Genomic DNA, 19,529 nt, shown 5'->3' with positions numbered 1-19,529 from the left:
AATAAAAGCCTATTGCTGCTCCGTACCTATAGGGGGGGATTCAAATGTTTTGCCTGCAGGCAGCCACTAGATGGTGCCAGACGGAGCAATTCAGGTATTGCTTTGTCTGTGCATGCAGAACCGCTAGCACTGACATTACTTTTACTTTTATAATCTTTCATTATATAACTAACTTGTTTTATACATATATATACAGTATATGCAACTATTAAAAATACTGTACAAGTAGCTAGACCAGGCCTGGCCAACCTGTGGCTCTCCAGAGGTTGACAAACTACAAATCCCATCATGCCTTGCCATAGTTTTGCTGTAAGGGAGTGTTAAAACTGTGGCAAGGCATGCTGGGATTTGTAGTTTCACAACATCTGGAGAGCCACAGGTTGGCCTGTCCTGAGCTAGACACTATACAACTGTTCACTAGGTTTCTATGATATTTAATGATTGTTTTGTCTCCTCTCAACAGGGATGCCCTCTGTTCCCACCAGTGCCCTCTTTTTCTTAGCATTATTAGTGGCTGCCATATCTGGAGAAACACAAGTTCAATTTGCTGGTGAAACCGCCTTTTTTGTAAATGAGACCAGTACCACGGTGATACGGCTAATTATTGAAAGGACGGGAGTGCCTGTTAACATCACGGCAATAGTCCTGGTAAGGGAATGCATTTATTGGCGATTCATGCCTCTAACATAGGGTGTGTTACTAATCTTGTATAACTGAGGCATCAGGCAAGACTTTATGTGCAGGTTCTTGAATTTACAGCGAAATTTTGCACCAAGTAAATTGGTGGAAGTTCCACCTACAGTACAGTATATTATTTTCCAGTTACACCTTCCGGTTCATCATTCCCTGTAAAGGCTATTCCACAACCTATGTGTATAGTTCCCTTATGCTGAAATTAATGTCTTTGGGATAATAAAGTTATCAATCAGTTCAATCTGCTGTGTGGTGTGGCTGGGATAAGTCTGGGAAGACTCTAACTAATCATATGTACTATGCTATTATGCTATTTTGGCTAATCATTCAACAACATATACTGCTTTCACATCGCTAAAGCCGGGTCTGACCCTTCTTATAACCCGGGTTGAATTGCCACATTGGTTTACTTGGGTTATTCAGTTTGGGGCTTTTGCATTACTCGTCGTGTCGACCCGGCAATAACCCGGGTTATGGGTGCGTTGTTAAAGGGGTTTAATATTTTGTACCCATCATTCACCAGGTCTCTAGCTATTATGCCCAGTGTACAAAGTTTTCTCTTTTACCTTCCCTCACCTTACCATCTCTCTCCTCCTCTTCCTCGTCTCTGTGCCCCTCTCTTATTATAAGGTGAGTTCAGGGAGGACAGAAACCTCCTGTTTCCTCCTTTCCGCTCCTCCAAGCTGCTTGTGAGTCATAATCGCTCCCTTTTGTAAATAAGATGCTATGTAACCCCTTCAGTGGTAATCCAGAGAATTTTCTAGGCTATGATTCAGTGCCCAGACTGCCAAGCCCGGCAAATTCTCAGGATTGCTGCTGGTTAGCACCGGGCAGTGCCGCTGAGCGAATGGCTGAACTCAGCTTCAGCACTGCCTGGCACCGGCTGCTCGGCGGCGCATCCCCTTCCCTCCCGTCCCCTCTCTCCCTGGCTGTGTGACAGTGTGCAACGTCATGCCGGGTTGACGGGGGCAGGGCCGGGTTGCCGGGAGCCAGGGTGGTGGGTTTTTTTTAGGTAGCGCTCCCCCTAAAAAAATCACCCAGTGGGGAGCGCTAATTAAAAAAAAACACTACTTAAGGGGTTAATGGGTTAAAAGACGCCTGACACTGGATGTTTAACGCTAAAGGAGGCTAGATGAACATAGACACATCTGTAAGTCTTAACATTTCTCCATCTGTCTGATATGGAATTTATTTTGCTTAAAAAAGAATACATCAATAAAATAACTGCAGATCAATACTAGACATAATGTACTCAAGATATTTCACATCCGTAAAGTGAGACCATTTTCCACTTATTTGATCCCTTATTTACTCCTTCCCAAATATCATCTGCATTTGCCACAGAATAATAAAAAAATACCCAATAAAATACGGAAACTAAAGCTGCATACACATAGGACAATATGTGTACCCAGCTACAACATTCGCGACATGAGCCAGTGATAATGACCCATGGGAGAGCGTGTCATTAACCATATAGTACAAATACACTAGACAATATGCGCTACAATATTGGTAACCATGGTCGTAAAGGTGGCCATACACCTACAGATTTATCTTCAGATCTGGCTGGTTGGAACCAAAACATGGTTATGGATGAGAGCAGATGACATTTGACCATTTGCTTGGAAATGCTGGAAAACTGACAAACTGTCCTTCAGATGTTACCAAAATTTTGTTCCAACCAGCCAGATCTGAAGATAAATCTGTAGGTGTATGGTCACCTTTATTGTGCATATCCTTAACTATATTGTCTAGCGTGTACTCATGAAATGCGGACTCATGATAGATTGACTCTAGGTCGACAATCATAAGATTGACCACTATTGGTCGACAGTCAAAAGGTCGACCGGGTCAAAGGCCGACATGTAAAGAGTCGACATGAGTGTAAAAAAATAATAAAATTGAGCCAACATATGCCGACAGGCGGTATTTCATACCCTACCATCTACTACGGCGTGGAGGGAGAATATAATAGTGCCCAAAGCATGGCGAGAAGGTATCCATATTGACCTATGTCAACATAGACAAAAAAACATGAAAAACTCATGTCAACCTTTTGAATGTCGAACTTTTGAACCGGTCAACCTTTTGCCTGTCGACATTTTGGCTGTCAAACTTTTGACCCTGTCGACATTTTGGCCCTGTCGACCTATAGTGGTCAACCTTATGACTGTAGACCTAGACATTGTAGATGTAAAATACCATAACCGTACTCATCTTTAGGCTTTTGTACTGTCTGTCTTTTCTATTTTGTTGTTAGAATATAAATAAATGTGCGTATATCCCATTGATACAACTCTGATTGTGTTTTAGCTTCAAGAAGAAAACACTGGGGACTTTGTAGCGACTGCTACTGCTGCATTTATACCCGACTGGGAGACAAAACGCACCGTCTACATCTCTGTGTGTGATGACGACGTTCCAGAGGCAGATGAAACATTTCATTTCCTTCTAATATTACAGGTCAGTTTGCACATTGTCAGCACTGTATGAAATGCAGCAGGAGACATTTACTACAGGCAGCCACTGCTGCAGTAATGGTCCGACAATGTGATACAGCATTGGTTTAAAGCACCCATCATCGGAAGGCTTGCGGACATCCCCGGCCCCCTAATGGAGCTTGCCACCGCCCCCCTCCACCCAGAAAACAGCATCAGACTGTCAATCAATGGCAGTTTGATACTGGCCTGCGTTCCTTGCCATGCAATGATGAGCGCAGGTGATCCCCATATTTGCAGTGCTGATTCAGATGCACAGTCTCTGAAAATGTATTGGAAATATATGCTGCATCATAAGGGTGTCTCACTGAAAGCTTCATCGCATACATTAGAAGCCATACAAAGGGCCTTATTCTGGTTGGAGCGGCCAAACGTGCGTACGTTCCAAAACAACGTACGCTATCCGTACGCGGCCGTTGGGGTTAAGTCCACCCACAACTCAGCCGCATACGTACGGCCAGAAATAACGGCAAAGGGGAGTGGCGTACAATTGAGCGTACGCCAACGTACACGGACGGGCCAGCCCTTACACTCCGACAACTGGCGTACAACTGAGCGTACGCCACCGTTCACGGACGTCTCTCGTCCGTCTTCCCACCGACTTCTTGCGGAAATCTGAGCATACGCCAGCTTGCACGGACGGGTCCCTATTGTTTTCAATAGAAAACTCCGCTTATGTCACCGCTCGTGAGAGTGAGCGTACGTCCGTGTACGCTGGCATACCCTTCACATATTTGGACCTGCAAATCTTGCCTTTCAACTATAATTATGAAAATTAATTAATTGATTGAATTAATTAATGGGCAAAATAGTGCCCATGGGCTTAAAACATTGCTGAAACATCCTTTGTAGGTGTTAGATGTGGTTTATGTTACTATATCATAAATACAAAACCTATGTTTGTATTAGAGTGAACACGTTGACACATGTCGACTTGTGTAGATTGAGTGTGCTACTGTGTAAAGTCTATGAAAGCACGTAGTGAATGTGTATAACTGTTTAACAAATACCTACCTTAGCATATATAAGCAGGTCTTAAAAAGATTCTTACCTTAAATTAAACAAACCTTTAAATGTAGAGAAGTATAGAAAGATAAGCTTCCAATGTGTTTGAGTGCTGTGTGTGGCTTGCATGTAGTGAAATCATGGTTTGGACTTAATAGATTGCAGCATTGGTTATTACATTCAGGTGTATGTGTTTGAGTAGTAATCAGCGTAAATTAGCAAACCCAGGCGCACGCTGGCATGCGGTATCTGTAGGGGTGGTTTGAGATGGCGGTTGGCGGCCGCCTGTTTTGTGTCCGAAATGAACGGTGCTGTAGTCGATCGTGCGGTAGTAGCACCGCTCATTTTTGGTGCACACCCCCGTGTACGCCCATATTTACGCCCATTTTCCCTCATTATTTCGGCCGCTCCCCTCATCACGCCCCTATGCCGCCCCCAATGCCCGTACACTCGCGTATAGGTTTTTTCGCACGTAGAGACCCGTCCGTAAGCGTTGTGGAGTGTTCGCGCCTGCGCATTAGCGAATGTACGCATGCGCAGATCATTAAAAATCCTGGGACGTCCGCGTACGGCCCGGCCGCTCCAACCAGAATAAGGCCCATAGAGAGAGAGAGAGAGAGATTCTGCACCCAGTGTGGATACCAGGTACACGCAGCCAGTGCAACAGTGTGGACACCAGGTACATGCAGCCAGTACAGCAGTGTGGACACCAGGTACAAGCAGCCAGTACAGCAGTGCGGACACCGGGTACATGCAGCCAGTACAGCAGTGTGGACACCAGGTAAACGCAGCCAGTACAGCAGTGTGGACACCAGGTAAAAGCAGCCAGTACAGCAGTGTGGACACCAGGTACACGCAGCCAGTACAGCAGTGTGGACACCAGGTACATGAAGCCAGTACAGCAGTGTGGACACCAGGTACATGCAGCCAGTACAGCAGTGTGGACACCAGGTACATGCAGCCAGTACAGCAGTGTGGACACCAGGTCCATGCAGCCAGTACAGCAGTCAGGACACCAGGTACACTCAGCCAGTACAGCAGTGTGGACACCAGGTACATGCAGCCAGTAAAGCAGTGTGGACACCAGGTACACGCAGCCAGTACAGCAGTGTGGACACAATGTAGGAGCTGGACTGGAGGCAAAGCCTTGGGGGAGGCTCCCCTGACAGGGGTTTGTAGGGAGCTGACTAGCAGGATAGTCATAGAAGGGGTGTCTAAGGAGAGGGTCATAGGGGGAGGGGCTTAACGGGGTGTTGGAGGGGTATATAAGCAGGGTTCAGGCGGGAGATAGGGGTCTCTGGGAGAATTTTCTTAACAGCCAAGCAGCGTGGCATCTCCCATGGCTTCCCCAGGCAACGCTGATGCGGAGGTATCCGCTGCGCTTGCTGCCCTCAGGGAGGCAGCGGGCACCAGAGGGGCTGAGTGGCTGCAGCAGCAGATGTCAGGTCTGCTGGGGGGACTGGGAGCAGCAACGCAGGAGGCTGCTCCAGCGGGTGCACGGCCTCGGAGGTCTAGGCCTCCGGAGCGCTTTAGCCCATCTGTGTCCCCCAGGGTTCAGCGCCGTTCACGGAGCCCCGTTAGGGACCCTCCAGGCCAGGCTGCGGGCCGGGCGCCTTCCGCCCGCAGGACCAGGTCTGGGAGGAATCCGACCAGCAGGCGGAACCCTCCGATCCGGCGTTGCGTGGTACTGGACCTGGTGCGGCGGGGCATGCGGGGCATGCTGCTGCCCAGCGCGGGGTGAGTCGTGCCAGGGGGGCAGAAGTACAGGCTGAGGACCGCAGGCCTGGTACACGGAGCGAGAGGCGCACAGCTGGCTCCGCCTCCAACGAGGTCACGCCGGCTGGTGCTGTACCTGAGGGTCGGGATGACAGGAGAAGAGAGATGGAAGCGTCAGCAGCTGATGGAGAAATACCTGGTCCTTCGTCATCGGCTGGGGTTCGTCAGGACACTGGACCTGCGGCTGCTGGGTTCACAGCCCCCAGGCAGCCTGGTGAGTCTGTCTCTATGTCTGTTAATGCTTTAGCGCAGAGTCAGGGGGGGGGAGGGTTAGCCCTCCAGGGGGAAATGAGTAGGGGTTTTACTGAATTATTGAGTGGTTTTGCAGATTGGTTGGTGGGTTTGCGGCAGGGGGCGGGGCCGTCTCCGGCGGCAGCGTGGGCGCCGCAGAATTCGGGCGCACCAGCTAGCATTAGTGTGCCAGTCAGTAATAGTGTGCCGGTTAACAGTGGGGTGCCGGTTAGCAGTGGGGAGCCGGTGAGCAGCGGGGTGCTGGTATCCGGTGGGGAACAAAGTAGCAGTAGTGCAGGGGCAGAAGGGGGCAGTGTTGGGACGCAGGAGGAGAGTGGGAGGCTCAGTGACACTGCAAAAGGGGAGGTGTATGTATGCTTTGAGGGGCCATTGGGGGCCCACCTGAAGCAGGAGGTGAGGGAGAAGATTTGGAAAGGGGAATACGTTGATATATTTTCATTGCTCCCTTTAGAGCGTTTTAATCTGGATAGGCCCCGTAAGGAGGAGAAGAAGGAGGAACGGCGGCGGTATCGGCTGATACCGCGGTCATTCACAAACTGGTTGCAAGCATTTGCTATTTTAGCTAGTGTGATTGGGGAGAAGGCACCTGACAATTGTTCAGGCTTGTTTTGTTACATGGATGCAATAGGAGAGGCATACCGTGTTTATGGGGGCTTGGCTTGGCTCAGGTACGATGAGCAGTTTAGGCAGAGGAAGGCGGTTCGCCCTAACATACGTTGGGACCATAAGGATATTGCTTTATGGTTAAAGGTGACGGCTCCCATAAAAAGTGGGCAGCCCTTTCGTGGGGACGGGGGGGGGGGCGAGGGAGGCCACAAATGGGACGGCCATGCAGAAGGGACTCTGCTTTGCCTTTAATGACGGGTCATGTCGGTTTGGGGCAAAATGCAAATTTAAACATGAATGTTCCTCGTGTGGAGGGACCCATGGTGCAAATAAATGCTTCAGAGGGAAGTCACGGGACGGTAATTCAAAAGGGGGAGACACCGGTTCGGCTGGAAAGGATGCTGGGCTATCTGCGTAGGTATCCTGACCAGCAGACAGCCATGTTGTTGGAGGAGGGGTTTAGGGAAGGTTTTAAGATACCTTCTGACGTGCAGGTTTCAGGGAGTTTTAAGAGGAATTTGAAGTCTGCAAGGGAGCATCCAGAGGTGGTGCAGGAAAAACTGCTTAAGGAGGTGCAGCTGGGTCGGATGGCCGGACCTTTTGGGTCGGCACCATGGCCAGATTTGATAGTCTCTCCATTGGGGGTGGTGCCTAAAAAGGAGGCGAACAAGTTTCGCCTTATCCACCATTTATCTTTTCCAAAAGGGGCGTCGGTCAATGATGGCATAGACCCCGACATTTGCTCGGTGGTTTATACTTCGTTTGACGCGGCTGTTCAGTGGGTGAAGCGGTTTGGGAAAGGGGCCAGGTTGGCAAAGACTGATATTGAATCGGCATTCCGTTTGCTGCCGGTTCACCCAACCAGTTTGCGTTTGTTGGGTTGTTGTTGGGACGGGGAGTTTTTTGTTGACCGCTGTTTACCGATGGGTTGTTCTTTGTCGTGTGCTTATTTTGAGGCCTTTAGTTCCTTTTTGGAGTGGGTGGTTAAGGATGTTTCTGGGTGCAGTTCAGTTATTCATTACCTAGATGACTTCTTATGTATTGGTCCTGGGGGGACGGGAGTATGTGATTTATTGTTGGGGACTGTTGAAAGGGTGTCGGCAGATTTTGGGGTCCCGCTTGCCCCAGGTAAGACGGAGGGCCCTGCGACTGTGATCAGTTTTTTGGGTATTGTCATTGATACCGAGAATATGGAGTGCCGCTTGCCCGAGGAAAAATTGCTGGGTTTAAAGGCCGAGGTAGGGAGGGCATTGCTGTTGAAGAAGATTAGATTGCGGGAATTGCAATCCTTGCTGGGCAAATTGAATTTTGCGTGTCGCATTATGCCTATGGGCCGCATTTTCAGCAGGAGGTTGGCAGCAGCGACAGCAGGGGTGGTACTTCCTCATCATTTTGTCAGGTTAGGTAGTGAGTTGAAAGGGGACTTGCGGGTGTGGGCAACTTTTTTAGAAGCTTTTAACGGCAGAGCTCTGTGGATGTCAGACACGTGCGTGGCTACTAAGCTAGACCTCTTCACAGACGCGGCCGGGAGTGGCGGTTTTGGAGCATATTGCCAGGGACATTGGTGTGTAGGACGGTGGCCGGAGTCTTGGGTGCAGAGGGGCATGGTAAAAAACTTGGCATTGTTGGAGTTGTTTCCTATTTTGGTTGCAGTAGTTGTTTGGGGGGAGTTGTTCCGCAATAGGAAGATTTGTTTTCACTGCGATAATTTGGGCGTTGTCATGGCTATTAACCAATTGTCGGCATCTTCACCGCCAGTGGTCACTATTTTGCAGCAGTTAGTATTGGAATGTCTGGCTTTGAATTTGTGGGTTGTGGCTAGGCACGTTCCCGGTGTCTCTAACGGCATTGCGGATTCTTTATCTCGTTCACAGTGGGAACGTTTCCGGGAGTTGGCACCAGAGGCGGACAGGGAGGGGACCGGGTTCCCGAGTCGGCTCTGGGCTCTGCTGGACGGGTAGTCGATCAGCTCATCAGGGAATCCTTGGCCCCGAATACGTGGTCGGCATACAATCAGGAATGGCGGAGCTGGTTAGAATGGCGTGAGGTAGTAGGTTTGAAGGAGGATGATGACGAGTTGGCTGTCTTGCTATATATAGGCCATTGTAAGGAGATTGGTTGGTCAGTGGCAAAAATCACGCGCTGCATGGCGGGCTTGGCTTTTGGGTTTCGTGCAGGCGGTAGGCCTGACGTCACGAAGAATTTCCTGATTGCGCAGGCTTTAAAAGGTTGGAGGAGAGGGCATGTCGTACAGGATCAGAGAAGGCCGGTGTCTTTCCAGTTGTTGCAGAATATGGGCATGAAGTTAGGGGAGGTCTGTAGTTCCAATTTCGAGGAAAGGTTGTTCGGGGTAGCCTTTTCGCTTGCCTTCTTCGGGGCACTGCGGATTGGGGAGCTCGTGAGTCCAAGCGTGTCCAGGCCGGGAGGTTTGTTGGGAGAGGATGTGGATTTATACTCGGATAGGGTGGAGCTAGTGGTGAGTAGGTCTAAGACGGATCAGTTAGGGAGGGGGAAGAAGGTAGTTCTCTTCTCTGTACCAGGCTCAAATATGTGCCCGGTGGCACGGCTAAGGATGTTTAAGGAAGTCAGAGTGGGCAGGGAAAGGGATCCTTTGCTGATGCATGCAAATGGATCCTTTTTATCACGGTTCCAGTTCACAAGTGTGTTTAGAACAGTACTGCGGACATTGGGCCTCAAGGGGGAGGAATACGCGGGTCACTCTTTCCGCATTGGGGCCGCAACTGAGGCTGCTAGAATGGGATTTGGGGATGAGTTAATTAAGCGGATTGGGCGGTGGGAATCGTCTCGTTTTCGTTCCTATGTTCGTTTAGGGGATTGTTGAGGTTGACTGTGTTCTTTCTGTTTTAGGGCATCCCCCGTGCCTGATTTGGATTTTAGGACATTCCTATGTCTTTTGGGGAGCTTTGCGGGCTGATGTCAGACCGAACGGCCGCCAGCTAGGTTTGGATAGAGAAGAAGCAGTGGTTCGCTGGCTGGGGAAGCGCGGTATGGTATGGAGTGGAGTGTTACAGGAATTTCACCGCTTTGTTCGGCTCGATAGGGCTCCCGACATATTGGTGTTGCATGTGGGTGGTAATGACCTTGGGGGCAGGCCATTTAGGGAGTTGATACGGGATATCAAGTTTGATCTCCTACGTTTATGGGCGATGTTTCCGGAAGTGATCACGGTTTGGTCGGATATTGTGCCACGCCATTATTGGAGGGATGCAAGGTCGGCTGACAAGATCAATAAGGCTCGGATCAAAGTCAACAGGGCAATTGGGCGTTTTATGGCTAGAAATGGCGCTGTGGTGGTGAGGCACAGGGAGCTTGAGTCTGGTGCCGGGGCATTTTGGAGAGGGGACGGTGTACATCTTAACGCTGTAGGGATAGATGTTTGGTCTTTGGGTCTACAAGAGGGAATAGAAACAGCATTCCGGATGTGGGGGGGGCGCTCGGGGTTAAGGGTTTAACCCCGTGCTTGGTGGCGGAGGGGGGTCCTCGAGGTTAGTGGCATTGAGGCTTAATTATGCGGCGGGGAGGGCCCCATGAGGGGGCTGGACTCCCCTGGGTGAGGTTAATTAATGAGCACTGGGTGTTGACAATTGGTGCCCTCGAGCCAATCGCTATCGGCTGGGGGTAAGAACTCCTGGAAGTGCTTAGAGGTGTGGATAGATTTATTGAGGGCCTCGGGGACCACCTTCCGTGGGAATGTTTTTGGTTATTGTTAAAATTGTATTGTTTCAATAAAGATGGCTGCTGTGGCCAATTTTATCCAACAGGAGAGTTATGTCATTTTTGGGGGGATAATTGGACACAGCGATTAGACAATACCCTGTCATGTAGGAGCTGGACTGGAGGCAAAGCCTTGGGGGAGGCTCCCCTGACAGGGGTTTGTAGGGAGCTGACTAGCAGGATAGTCATAGAAGGGGTGTCTAAGGAGAGGGTCATAGGGGGAGGGGCTTAACGGGGTGTTGGAGGGGTATATAAGCAGGGTTCAGGCGGGAGATAGGGGTCTCTGGGAGAATTTTCTTAACAGCCCCCACCCACCCTCCCTGTTTTTTATAGTTTTAGGTAGATTAATTGATAGGATGTCTTTTTGTCACAGTGGCCTGTGCGGAGGGGGGTCCTCGAGGTTAGTGGCATTGAGGCTTAATTATGCGGCGGGGAGGGCCCCATGAGGGGGCTGGACTCCCCTGGGTGAGGTTAATTAATGAGCACTGGGTGTTGACAATTGGTGCCCTCGAGCCAATCGCTATCGGCTGGGGGTAAGAACTCCTGGAAGTGCTTAGAGGTGTGGATAGATTTATTGAGGGCCTCGGGGACCACCTTCCGTGGGAATGTTTTTGGTTATTGTTAAAATTGTATTGTTTCAATAAAGATGGCTGCTGTGGCCAATTTTATCCAACAGGAGAGTTATGTCATTTTTGGGGGGATAATTGGACACAGCGATTAGACAATACCCTGTCAGGTACATGCAGCCAGTACAGCAGTGTGGACACCAGATAAACGCAGCCAGTACAGCAGTGTGGACACCAGGTAAACGCAGCCAGTAAAGCAGTGAGGACACCAGATCCATGCAGCCAGTACAGCAGTGAGGACACCAGGTACATGCAGCCAGTACAGCAGTATGGACACCAGGTACATGCAGCCAGTACAACAGTGTGTACACCAGTTATATGCAGCCAGGACAGCAGTGTGGACAACAGGGACATGCAGCCAGTTCAGCAGAAGTCCAGCTTAATGAGTGCTGATTTAAAGCCCCTTTATTTGCCATAAGTAAACAGTAAGGCAGGACCCAAGGCTCTGTGATGGATGTTGTGCTTTCAGTTCCCAATGAGAATATTTTTGTTTATACTCTTTTTCTTGCTGCAGGCAAGTCAATATTGTGTGGGATTATCTTCTCAAAGTAACCTATGTAATGTTGATGTTAACATGCCAGGAATTCCGTGCATTACTTTCCTCGTGAGAACATTTTGCCAGGACAAAAGGCATCACCTCATAGGCGACATTGTGCTGATAGCTGGAAACATTTAGTGTTATAAAGCTCCTGAACATTTTATTTCCTATTCCTTATTTCTATGGTGTAATTAAGAGGCTGTCAGGCGATGATTAATGGTCTCTAGGATCTCCCCGTACACACGTCTAGCGAGACGACATTACACCATTCCGTAAAGTTAGTCACCTTGGACTGTTTTGCATTCTGTTATGGTTCTCAGCTGGCATGTACACATTATCTGTCATGGGGAAAGTGACAGTACATTGTCTATGCTATGTAATCTCTTATTGTTCTCTTGTTTTCAGAACCCTCCACCAAACACAAAGCTGGGACCTGAGAAAGTAGTAACTGTCACTATACTATCAAACGACAATGCTTTTGGAATCATCTCTCTTGATATGGTATATATTTTATTTTCCTGTGACTAGGATACATTTTGTATATTTGTTTTGTTAAAATAGCATAGAATTGTTTTTATAGTCTTATTAACATTCGATGTGAAATGCCCCCCCATTGTTAACGCCACCCCGACCTTTTCATACCCCCACTATCCACGTTGGCGTGGAGTTGATTTTATATAGTGTGGCGAGCGCAGCGAGCCCCACGAGGGGACGCGTAATACCTGTGAAGTAATGCGCGTCCCCACGCGGGGCTCGATGCGCTCGCCACGCTTCGGGCTCGGTGGCTCGCTGCGCTCAACACACTATATAAAATCAACTCCACGCCGACGTGGTAAGTGGGGGTATGTAAAAATCGGCCCGATTTTTTCGGACCAGATGGATACAATTAAAATCGCTGGCGCCGTGCTAGGAAACAAGTACCAAACAAAATAACCCACCCGAATCTAATTCTCACTGCACAAGTTACTGCCCCCCCTGCAGTGCACATGGTTTTGTCCATTTGAGAAGGAATTTGCCTTTGCGAGTGAACCAGAATAAGGGCCATAGTCATTAAATTTGGGCTATGTGCAGACGGCTCGTTGTCATGCAGCAACACCTATTTATTCACAAATAAAAGCGCAAGTTATGTTGTATATGGCTCAAAATCATCAATAGTTGCTCATTGTGGTGTATACTCACCCGCATGCATGTATAGGGCCTACTTCAGCATGGAGTGCAAAGGAAACATGTTCTTTATTAACAAAACCATGTGCACTGCAGGGGGGCAGATGTAATATGTGCAGAGAGAGTTACGTTTGGTGAGTTATTTTGTTTCTGTGCAGGGTAAATACTGGCTGCTTTATTCTTACACTGCAATTTAAATTTCATTTTGAACACACCCTTCCCAAATCGAAAGGCCCCCATACGCCAGAGCGATATTGTACACAATCGTAAAATCTTGACTGGCTGTATGATTCATTGTATGCAGAGTGTGTGCACATTGTGATTCGCAAGACACTTACATATACTGTACATGTGGAAGTGGGCTGGCAGCTGACATCCGGTGATATCAGCTGGCTCGCATCATTGCCCAGCGTTCTCATAGGAATGCCCATGAAATGCTGGGCGTGCCCATATGGAAATGGGCTTCTCACGCCCCTCGCCTACACACTTGGGTGCATGCGCCCAGCGAACACCCTGTTGGCCGTGGCCGCATGCACCCGGCGTATGCACATGCGCAGAAATTAACCTGCACATGCGCATACGTCCACCAACAGAGCCCCTGCAAATATTCTGGTCCGTGCGAATGGACTAGAATAAGGCCCTTGTTGTTTGTTATTCTTTTTGTAGAGCATCTCTCAGTGTTGCTATTGAACAGTATGTTAGGTATCAGTGAGCAATGGGGTATTGTCAGTGGCGGTTTTTACCTATGGACTGCAGGGCTGCAGCCCCCCCAGGTAAAATCCGCCACTGTAATGAAGCCAGATGCAGTCTGTGAGACTGCACTGCTTCACTGTGACTGGCAGTGACTTCCAATTGGAAGTCTGACCTGCCAGCCACAAAGGCAGTCCCATTGGGAGGTGTTCCCTCCCACCGGGACACCCTCGTGCGGGCTGCCGTGCAAAAACGGCAATTGCGCAGTACCTATATCGGTACTGCGCATGCGCTGGTTCTGGTGCCTGTAACTTATATTGTACAGGTGCCGGGACCAAGATTGCTTCTATGGGCTGTTGCCCAAGCAGCCCATAGAAGCTGGCTGCATGCGCAGTACAGATGTTTGTACTGCGCATGCGCCAGTCCCGGCGCCTGTCATCACAGCACAGGCGCCGGGAGGAGAGGAAGTAGCAGCAGCGGCAACAGGGGGGAGGGGTTGCCTGATTCACGGTACCCCCGCTGCAGCCAGAGGCAGCCCCCCTCCCCCAATAAGGTACGAGCCGCCACTGGGTATTGTCAATATGATAATGAAACCTTTTCAAAAGTGTCATACAAGACATATAATACTTTTGTGAAAACTGCTGTATACCTGAGCCATTAATGTACCTAGACATGTTGAAAGTGCACATAAACATGTACAAAATGCACATGAAAATGTCTCGGGACGCCTTGCTGCGGGCTGCCGTTCAAAAATGGCAATTGCGCATGCGCAGTACTTATATCGGTACTGTGCACGCGCTGGTACCGTTGCCTGTCATTTATATTGTACAGGCATCGGGACCAAGATTCCTTCTATGGGATGTTGCCGAAGCAGCCCATAGAGGCTGGCCGCATACAATGTACATATGTTTGTACTGTGCATACACCAGTCCCGGCGCCTGTCATCATAGGACAGGCACCAGGGACCGTGATGAGGGAGAAGAAGGTAGGAGCTGCCACTGGTCCTAAGTGAGACAATTCAGAACAGGGACAATATGAGTATGTACCCTTTATAATTGGTGTGGATAATTAGATCACTCTAAATTAGGTCAACAAACCCTAGGTGGACCCCGTATGGTCAACATGCACATAGCCAACAGGGTCAATGAGTATGTACCCTTTATAATTGGTGTGGATAATTAGATCACTCTAAATTAGGTCAACAAACCCTAGGTGGACCCCGTATGGTCAACATGCACATAGCCAACAGGGTCAAAAGGTCGACAGGGTCAATAAGTCGACATTTGTAAAGGTAGAGAGGTAAAAAACATCAACACAGTTAAAAATGACAACATGGAATGGTCAACACAAAAATGTTTGTCGTCCATTGTGTCCACATTTTTAACCTGTCCATCTTAAGCACTGGACCATTTACATGTTGACCATTTGACCATGATGTGTCCTGTCAACCATATGGAGTTGTCCTATTGATTGTCGACATATAGGACCTTATTCAGATCTGATTGCAGTACAAATTTGTTCTCAAAATGGGCAAAACCATGTGCACTGCAGGTGGGGCAGATGTAACATGTGCAGAGAGTTACATTTGGGTGTGGTGTGTTGAAACTGAAATCTAAATTGCAGTGTAAAAATAATGCAGCCAGTATATACCCTGCACAGAAACAAAATAACTCACCCAAATCTAACTCTCTCTGCACGTTACATCTGCCCCACCTGCAGTACACATGGTTTTGCCCATTTTGAGAACAAAGTCTTACTGCGTTCAGATCTGAATAAGGGCCTATGACTGTCAACATATCATCTGGATTCCTGTCAATATAAAGTATGAACATCTCACATTTACACTGTCCACAGTTAACAAAGAGACAGAGGAATGAGCGTAAATAAATTAGCAAACGCACAATGACCATGGGAGCTAGAACTAAATGGCAAGTCATATTTCAGAACATGTGCAAATTTACATTTTGATCTCACAACAAACGGAACACGGATATCATTGTGTTATTTTTTCTCTTTCTTCACCAATTACCGATGAAGATCAAAGAGAAACTAAATGAAACATTGTAGCCCAGAGGCAATATGAATTGCAAATACTTATAAATATTAAACTAACATTTGGAAAAGACAAAAAGAAATTCTCATGTAAAACATTACTTTGAAATTCGGAGTCTCATCTCTAAACTGCACTTCTGAGATTCGCAGGGATTTCTAAAGATTTCCATTGCTGTAAATATACCTCACATCAGACAGTCTATTCACAATTTATTGTTATATTTATCTACTGTACATGACACAATGACAACATTATGGTGGTTATTCTGGTTGACACCAAGTGAGCTTTGCAGCGCTGCGTGTCATTTTCTGCTAGTCCCCGTTCGCATATGCCGCTGCCCCCCATTCACAGGGTGAATTCCCCTGCATGGCTGCAAATGGATGTTAAGCATAAACATCCATTCACAGCCTATGGGGAAACACCCACATAATTTGATGGTCGCCGGCCATCGAATGATGTGGAAGACGCACACAAAATTAAGACACTCTGAGGTGTCTTAGTTTTGCATGTGCTCATGAGGAGAACATAGCGGACAGCTGACATCCGGTGATGTCGACCAATGGAGGGACTGGCAGAGCAGATCAGCAGACGATTAACGTCTAGCCAGGAAGATCAGCCTCGCAGCTGCATTCAAAATGGATTGTAGTGGTGAGAGTCTTTTCTTAGGAAGACCGGTAAGGAGGCCATTGCAATAGTCAATGCGTGATATAATGAGTGCATGGATTAGAGATTTTGCAGTGTCTTGTGTAAGGCATGGATGAATTTTGGATATGTTTTTTAGATGCATGTAACACGATTTAGAGACAGATTGAATGTGAGGAATGATGGACAGTTCAGAGGCGAGGATGACCCCTAGGCAGCAAGCTTGTGGAGTAGGATTGATTGTTGTGTTCTCAATAGTGATAGAGATATCAGGTTGGTAACTGCTCTTGGCTGGTGGGAATATAATTAATTCTGTTTTGGAAATGTTGAGTTTGAGGTGGTGAGATGACATCCAAGATGAAATGGCAGAAAGACATTTAGAGACACGGAGCAATACTGATGGTGACAATTCCGGGGAGGATAGATAGATTTGAGTATCATCAGCGTACCGGTGATAGTGAAATCTCCGGCTACAGCACCCCCGGCTACGACAATATGAGTCAGCGGTTGAGCCGGTCAGCAGCGCCCCGTGTGGTTGCACAGCTCGTCCGCATCTAAAAACGACACTGCTCTACAAGAGGCACCTATAGAAGTGCCTCAGTGGCAGTCAGGGATGGCACCACTGTGCCCAATCACATCTGTCTCAGTGACAGGGGCATGCTTTCATATAGGCAGAAAGCACATGCTATGCAATGCTGTATGTCATCAAGCGGAGCCATGATGACATGATTCAGCACGAACAGCACAATCCTGCAGTCAGGAACATTATGGGTAGCTGATATGAAAACTTTTGGCAACATAGCTGTAGTGTTATTTTCTCTATTGTATCACTGTTCTTTCAAGAAGTGGCAGAAGGCTTTCCAGTGCTGAGTGAATTGGGTGCAATGGGGTGTGACGTGGATGGATTATGTGTATCAGGGCTTCATCTGCCTGTGGAGATCTCTTTATTTGCATTGTTCTCCACCTCCTTGTGAAGATACAGCAATTTCTAATTATGTCTGTGTTCTTTTGCCCTTTAGTCACCCTTCATCACAGTGAATGAGCCGCGTGGTAGAAACCAATCCCTGCCTATCATACTTCTGAGGGAGAAGGGCACCTACGGAACTGTGACTGTGACTTTTGAGGTAAATTTACTTCTGCCATTATAAATATTTGCTGTGTCCACTCAGCATTTACAATTGCATCCATGAGTCATTCCACAACATGACAGGTATGTGCTGAGTAACAGGGTATGGGATAAACCGGACCCGGACAAGACCCCAGAATGCCGGACCGGACATCAAACTCTGCATTCCGGAGCTTGTAGTGTCTGGTCTGGGGGTGTCCTGTCTGGTGGGCTGCCTGTGACAGGGAGAGGAGGAGGGAGAGAATAAAGCCTCCCTGTATGGTCCAGGCATGTAGCAAAAACCGGAACGGTCCGGACCACACATGAAGGCTGTAATCTCCCCTTCCCCATGTCCCTGGTGAAATTTATCACAGGTTTCCCACCCGGACAAGACACCCCCCTGGTTGGGACACCCCCCGGACCGGACACTACTCCATAATGCAGAATTTGATGTCCGGTCTGGCGTTCCGGGGTCTTGTATGGGTCCTGTTTTTACTTAGTTCCTGAGCAACATTCTCATTTATGTGGAAACCGCTATAGTCCAGCTATGGATACATTGCCTGATTCAGATCCAGATGCAGATCTGTGAAAATTGCGATATTCAGATATCTGTGCATGTGCGCATGTGACAGTGTGCATACACGAGCTCTTAAACCACAGTTGTCTCGCTAATGCAGTTTAAGTAGTGACGGTAGTGGCAACATCGCGATGAGAGAACATGGCCGGCCTGCTCCGTTCTTCGTAGCTAGGCTGCGCAGCCGGGGGGCAGGCAGAACTGTGCGAGTGCTTCGCTTTGTAGTGAAGCAATTGCACTTTAGCAATGTGCCCGTAAATCACACACACAGCATTTTTCCTTTTAAAACAAGAAAATGATAACTTAAAAGTATGAATGCTAATTTAATACACATAGCGCAAATACAGGTCAACATTATAATTAAAATGTACCAGACATTGTAATAGAATAATGACACTATTAACATGCGGAAAAGTGGCTCCAAATAAAGTGTCCAAATCAATTTATACAGTATGTAGCATTGCTTTGTCATAGTTTTTAATGTGCTGATATTCTTTTGCAGATAGACGGAGGTCCAAGTCCAACTGAAGAAGATCTGTTTCCAGCTAAAGGAAATATCACATTTCCGACTGGCAGGTCCATGCTGGTTTACAACTTGACAGTTTTAGATGATCAGGTAAGAGAACAACCTCATCTCTTACTGTATATGGAGTAAGAACAACAGAGAAATGTAGATTATCATGAGAAGAGATATATCACTGTATTTTATTACATTTTCCTTTATTTATTTAGCGATTTGCATAGGAGAGCAGCCTAATTTTTATGGTCTCCATAGCAACATTTTGAAGGGGCCCCTGTCCTATACCACATATGAATCATAGTAGTGCCCTGAGCCCCCTCCCTGCAGTCTGACCATAAGCCCCCACAGCCTAACCCTCCCAACTATTGTCTAACTCTAACCCCTGCACCCACCACCTAAACCCCCTGCCCGCAGCCTTACCCTAACCCCCCCTCATTGCAGCCTAACCCTTGTACCCCGCCACCTAAACCTAAGCCCCCCTGGCCCTGCAACCTAACCCTAACCTTTCCCCCATCCGCAGACTAACCCTTAAGGTGGACATACTTTACTATTCTACACGATTTCAAGGCATTGGGGCCAATAATTCAAGTTAAAATTGTCAAATTGTATGCCATTTACTTACCATTCAAATCTGATGCATGGTCATATGCGTCGTATGTTGTTTACAGAGATTGCCACCACTGCATCAAGGACTTTTCGTACCCAGAGCCGTGAATGGGTTCACATGTGATACATTGGGTGCAGAATGACTGCATACAATGTATCGCATGCAATAGAGCCACCAGGAAGATACCAGTTCAGTTGCTGGTGTATCACATGCAAAGATAGCCACCTTAAGACTGTCCCCTTCCAGTGCCTTAACCTATCCTCCACCTCCCTGACCACAAGTTAGCATGCCCTGGTATACTTACCTCCGGCATCCCCGAAGTTGGGATTCCGGCTGCAGCATCCAATTGATGTCGGGATACCGGACGGCGATCGTCAAAATGCCAGCTTCAGTATAGTGAACGCTGGTATCCTGACCCCTCTGTCACATGTCTTATATCCAG

General features: G+C 48.0%; 1 protein-coding gene across 4 annotated transcripts in view; it reads left to right on the top strand.

Moving 5' to 3' along the window:
* ADGRV1 (adhesion G protein-coupled receptor V1) overlaps positions 1 to 19,529 on the top strand; it is a 461,586-nt gene that overhangs the window by 40,782 nt on the left and 401,275 nt on the right. For all 4 annotated transcript variants that reach the window (XM_083151800.1, XM_083151798.1, XM_083151797.1 and 1 more), the window contains 5 exons: positions 464 to 648; positions 3,010 to 3,159; positions 12,138 to 12,233; positions 17,301 to 17,405; positions 18,463 to 18,576. In XM_083151800.1, coding sequence (XP_083007926.1) covers positions 466 to 648; positions 3,010 to 3,159; positions 12,138 to 12,233; positions 17,301 to 17,405; positions 18,463 to 18,576 — 648 coding nt within the window. In that variant the 5' untranslated portion in view covers positions 464 to 465. The remainder of the gene's footprint in view (positions 1 to 463; positions 649 to 3,009; positions 3,160 to 12,137; positions 12,234 to 17,300; positions 17,406 to 18,462; positions 18,577 to 19,529) is intronic.

The sequence above is a fragment of the Crinia signifera genome, chromosome 1 (assembly GCF_055691185.1).
Source record: "Crinia signifera chromosome 1, ASM5569118v1, whole genome shotgun sequence".
NCBI lineage: Eukaryota > Metazoa > Chordata > Amphibia > Anura > Myobatrachidae > Crinia > Crinia signifera.
Note: the sequence above shows the minus strand (reverse complement) of the source record. Positions and strands in the feature narration are given on the sequence as shown.